Below are 5874 nucleotides of genomic sequence, written 5' to 3'. Positions count from 1 at the left end.
ATTAATCATTATGTTGAATAAATAAGGAGTTAGGACTGAGCCCTGTGGTACACCTTGTTTGGTTTGGCGATAACTGGACACTGAACTACCATAGCGGACTTTAATAAATCTCTGTCCCAGGAAATATCGAATTAACACCTAGACGGGTCGTTTTTTGTTCCCTTCATTTTTGAGAAATTTATTCCGCGGTCCACCACCACTCCTAACTTAAGGACAAAGGGAGATCCCCTCTAAAACATATTTGATAGTTTGGTTGCTTAAAAGAGTATTGTGAAGAACATTAATAATGTATTTACCAGTTGAAACCTTTCAGCTAACATAAAAACATCAGTTAATAACAAATAAAGCAGTTTGAACAACAATTTCTCATAAAGTATGTGTTACCGCTGCCCATCTTTTTTGGGATCACTGCTCTAAGGCGTTCTCCAGATTTAGTGCTCTTCTCCGTAGAGCCTTCTAAATAGCCACCAAATACTAGTCTGATCGGCCCCTTAAGTATCTTTTGAAATACTTTTATGATTATTGACGAAAGATTTTGTGCCAAACCCCAAGGTACTCGATGAAGTAGATACTCGCTATCAATCATATGGTGACCTCAAGTTTGATGATAAAAAAATTCCTACGTATAGTTCCTGAGGTTCATGGCTTAAGGTAACATTGGGAATTTCTATATAATTCAAATTTTTGTTTGAGACAGATTTGTTTAGTAGTTATAAAAAAATATTCATTTTGTCTCAACAATTTTTTTATTATTTTAACACTATAACGCTCCGGCCATTTTCAAGGACCTCACAGCCAAAACCATAGGTTCACTACAAAATTGCATGCCATATTGCCTTTGTTAAATTATTTATCATTAGTCATTGACAAATTAACTAGTTTACAGTATTTAGTATCACATTAACTTATATTTAGTATAACATTAACTAGTTTATAATATCTGTTTAAATTACTTATTTTATCAACACTACAGTGAGTAACCTTCCTTTTGGTTGATACCCTATGGTTTTGGATATGATAATGTAATGAGATCCTTAAAAATGGCCGGCATTGCCGAAACCTTGGAATGTTCAAATAATAAAAAAAATTGTTAAGACAAAAGGATATTTTTTATAACTATTGAGAATTTCTTCTAAAGAACGGTGTATATATAAACAAAAGTTATGAAAAAATTGTAGTGCTTCAAGATACTCAGGCTTATTATGTGGCACTGGAGGTGCTCTAGAAATGTGACGCTAGGATGATTGGAGTATCATGTAGGAGTCGGTTACATGTGTACGTCGGCAAGCATTGATCTATCTGGGACACTTTTAATCTACTCTTATTCAGTCTTTTACGAAATAAAACATAAAAATTTAATTTTACAAAGGACTTGACGTGATGGACTTACTTCTATAATTTTTTTATCTATTTCATAAGTTGAAAACTATAAGAACAAGTATAAATAATTATTGCATTTCTTTTGTTCTATATTCTCGGCGTTAACAATAATGAAATAGTGATTTTTTTAATTACGGTATATATTTTTTTCAACCCCTTTTTACAAAAAAAAAAAAAAAACTACTAAATTGCGGTCTGAATGCAGTCAAAAAGAATTCAAATAGTACAGAATAATTGAATTTTTTTTACAACACTACGACTATCTTCCTATATTAAAAATATTGTACGTGATGGAAAACATCACTGGTCATTAATGCCATTTATTTCTTACTTAATTTTGCTTACATTTGTTATTGTTTTTTTGTTATTTGAATTTAAATTTAAAAATTAAAATCAGTTAATTAAAATTTATAATTAAAAAATTACAATCAATATTTATAACTAAAATCAGCACACTCTAAACCATATAGTTTAGAAAACATATCTTATTTAGCTGAAAAAAAAATTTTTTTGCACACCTGCCTAATCAAAGATTATTCCGTTACATCTTGAATTATTCTTCCTCTTAAAAAAATATATTAGGGCTTGTAAACACCGTTTAGATATGGGAATTTATCAGTTATAGCAGTCTTTTTTGTTTAATTTTTTTTTGTCTTATTATAATAATATTAATTCTTGCCTCCCAAGAATGTGACTGTAAATACATATGATTTATAAACTTTAAAAAAAAATTATGAAATAATGATAAAAATTGACCTTCAGTTATTATTATCGTTCGTTTATCTAAAACTTCAAGGGTAGCTTAATAGTGTTTTTTTTAACCTTGAAACCTAGAAAAGATTAGTTTCGACGTCAGTTTTGTTATTCAGATAAAACTCAAATCTTTTAAACTAAAAGGCTCTGTTCCTATGATTAAAATAGACTTTCAAACATACATATATAGATACATAAGGGTTTAGAAATTCATTAAAAAAAAAGTTCAACTGTTTCTATATAGAAGTATAATCAAGCACGGACTAAGCCAGCATTTCTTCAGGGGGGAAGGAAAGTAACGAAATTCTTTCGTAAACGAAAGTATAGTATTTGTTGATGAATTTATTTCTCTTCGTAATAGATATTCAGTAATATAATGTACTTTGGCCGTATAACTGAGGGAGTTGAGGCGTCACCTTAGCAACTTAGTAATTGGTATGTTCCCGGTTTGATTCCAATTTGGCCGGGTGGACTTTTATTTCGTGCCGGCCACATAGAATAAAAGTCAACACTAACGGAAAATTCGAAACTAATTGAAATAGGAAGGTTACCTATAGGATAGCGTCCTCGGAATGTCAGGTACCACCATTGCATTACCAGGTATAAGGTAAATAGAAAATAGATTGTGTTGGATTATGATCATGAGTCAGTTTGAAAAGTTAAATTTTTATTTTTTTTTTTTCGCTACACAACATGAGGAATAGTTAATTACTCCTCTTGCCCAGGAGAGTCATTCTCCCTGCCACTCCCTTACCACCTCCCTGTCAACCCCTAATACCTATATATCACCGACTCCCATCCTCCTTGCCACACCTCGCAGCCTTCCAGTTACCTCCTTGCTATCTCCATGACATCCTTTTGGTTACTCTTATGTCATCAAGAGCTATTTTTATAACTGTAATATCACAAACCTTCCTGTTTCAGATCTGAAATACGTTCATGACGGGCCATGTATTCCTTGTAAGAAGCGAACCTTCAACCCTTCATTCTTGCAGGTACTTGTGGGTAAATTGGACTGATTAAAGAAAATGTTGAAGTATTTCCAAAATTGGTCGTAAATGATTCTTTTTTTTTAATGTAAATTGTATTTTACAATAAACGATTATAGAATGTATTTCGTTAAAAACTACAGGGGTTGTGTTCTAACTGAAAAGGAAAAAAATGCTTATGCCGTTAACGCTTTGTTTAGGTCTTCACGTCTAAAGATTTAAAGATTTTTATTGTTATGAATTATTTTGGTTATAATAAATAAGTTAATGTGTTACTTAATTACGTATACTTTATTAATGAAATGTGAATTATTTAGGTTATAATAAATAAATTAATGTTCCAACTTTATTAATGAAATGTTAATTATTTAGGTTATAATAAATAAATTAATGTGTTCTAACTTTATTGCTTGTACTTTATTGATGAAATGTGAACATTGACCTTCAAATTAAATGTAGTTCAAGTTAACTGCAGCAGTGGCCGAACAGCACAGGATATCTGTTATTGTCTCGTAAGGTTCTATGATCCTTCTTTCTCTAGAATTAAGGCCATTAACCGGGCTCGCTTATACTTAATGTTTTAAGTCATCCCTTCGTCTTCCCTTCATCTTTCGTAGCACCAGTGGTCGAACGGCAATGTTTTATTGTCCAGCATTGCAGATCTGACACCACTGATTTTTTTGGTTTGGAGTGAGATTAAACAAAAAGTCTATACAAGACCGGTCAATGACTTTTCCTCTTTACGAAAGATGGTAATTTTTTTTTATTATTATTTCATTTAACACCAGATCGGTGGGCCTTACATGGTTAATGTAAGAACAATTTTTTTTTAACATTTGATTATGTCGTGGGGGGGAGGGGGATATAGTCTCATACAAAAGACACCCCTAACTATATGAAACGTTGTAAGCAAAAAAAATTAAGACAAAATATATAGATAAAAATAATAATTCTTAATACAAGATAAATGTAAAGTTAATAACTAAAACAGTGACATTTATGGACTTAATATAAATTATTGACTTCTAATGGGAAAAAAAGTTAATTTAAGAAAAAGATGAAGAGGAAAAAAAAATGAAAATAAAATAAAATTTTAGAATAACAATAACAGAACTGGTAAATATAGAACTTATAACAGGATGTACTGCAACAGCAGCTGAGCTTCAGTCTTCGGGTTGTGGTTGGGTTTTCCAAGTTGTAGGCCACTGCTCCTTTAAAAAAGTTTATTACAACTTGGTAAACAATAACACATATCTAGTGCCGTGATCATTGCTACTGTGAAAGAAAGATATCGATTCTGTCTTATTGTTCAAGGTAATCACTTTCAGTAACATTTAATATGCACCCTAATGTTTATATTTCATTAATAAAACCGTTGCATGTTTTCAAATATTAATCTATTTTTATAAACAAAATAATTCATAACAAAACAATTTAAAGGTTTATTGTTTCTTTTCTTCAATTTAAAAATTGTTCTTTCTAGTTATTGTCTTCTAAAAATAAGTTCATTCTACAATTTAGAAGTCCCTTTGCTTTGAAATCCTTTTCATTTTGGGCACTTGACCCCGAAACGACCTTTATACATCTTTTCTGTTGCTCTACTCGAGTTTGGGTTCTGGTATCCCAATAGAGCTCCGAAGTTTCAGGTGGATAATATTTATGTGCCTCAAAAGACATATTCTTGTTTCGGCTTTTTATATTTATTTAATACCATATCGGTCTGGTTGGCCTTATTTGGTTAATGTAAGAGTTACCTTTTTTTTTTTTTTTTAACAATTGATTATGGGGGCTATAGTCTTATACAAAAGACACCCCTAACTATATAAAATTTTTTTTTCTTTTTCTTTTTTTTTTAGTATATCTTAAGCACGTTCAAATTTAATGTAATAATAGATATACTATTATCGATAAATCACCTCAAGATAAGTGTCATCAAACAAATTTAATCATTTTTCTAATATTCTTTCTGTCTGAAACACTTATCTTCTCATTCAAATCAAAGTTTACACCAGTGATTTCCAAAGTGGGTGCCACCGCTCCCTGGTGGATGCTGGAGCGATTCTTATAGTGATAGTAATAACTTGTAATAACTTAATAAGTTGTCATGGTTATCAATATTACTGCTGATGAAAATAGAGCTGAGGAATACTAAATTGGTAGCAGCACACCTAGTTTTCATCCTTCTCATTCAAATGGTTTCTAATGTTTTAACTTTTTTTTGTATTACATCCTATTCTTAGTTCAATGTTTCTAATTTACACCTTTCTTTGTTATATTTTTCGAAAAAGAAGAAACATTAATACATACATATTCTCTATTAATTGCTATTAAATTTTTTTTAAAAAATAATATCCAGGGGACGCTAAGTAATATTTTATTCCTGAAAAGCGAGCCGTGGGACAAAAAAGGGAACCACTGGTTTAGACCAACAACATTGGGCAACCATTCATAAAATCATATAAGAATGACTTTGAGGTGGTTACAGCCGCTCAGGTATGCTTAATCCTGCATACCCATCTTAAGCTTGATGCATTATATTTACTAATAAGTGTAATATTAATTAATTTTGAACTTCAAGATCACAATTTAGTATATAAATCACCAGATAAAAATATATCACATTAATAGTTCTATAATTTTTCAATCGATAACACTGGAATTTATAAGGAAGCTAAACATATTTTTTTGTGTATATGTATATATAGTTGACCGTAAAAATTGATATATAGGAAGATGGTCAGGGTTGCGGTCA

General features: G+C 30.7%; 1 protein-coding gene across 1 annotated transcript in view; it reads left to right on the top strand.

Moving 5' to 3' along the window:
• The window catches only part of LOC106685650 (serine protease inhibitor dipetalogastin), a 23046-nt gene extending 19723 nt beyond the window's left edge, over window positions 1-3323 (top strand). The window contains exon 8 of the mRNA XM_067048163.1: window positions 3058-3323. Coding sequence (XP_066904264.1) covers window positions 3058-3152 — 95 coding nt within the window. The 3' untranslated portion in view covers window positions 3153-3323. The remainder of the gene's footprint in view (window positions 1-3057) is intronic.
• The last annotated feature ends 2551 nt before the right edge of the window (window positions 3324-5874 follow it).

Source organism: Halyomorpha halys, unplaced genomic scaffold, assembly GCF_000696795.3.
Source record: "Halyomorpha halys isolate HHAL.00 unplaced genomic scaffold, Hhal_1.1 Scaffold722.1, whole genome shotgun sequence".
Taxonomy (NCBI): domain Eukaryota; kingdom Metazoa; phylum Arthropoda; class Insecta; order Hemiptera; family Pentatomidae; genus Halyomorpha; species Halyomorpha halys.
The sequence above is the reverse complement of the archived record's forward strand: the minus strand, read 5'-3'. Positions and strand labels throughout refer to the sequence as shown.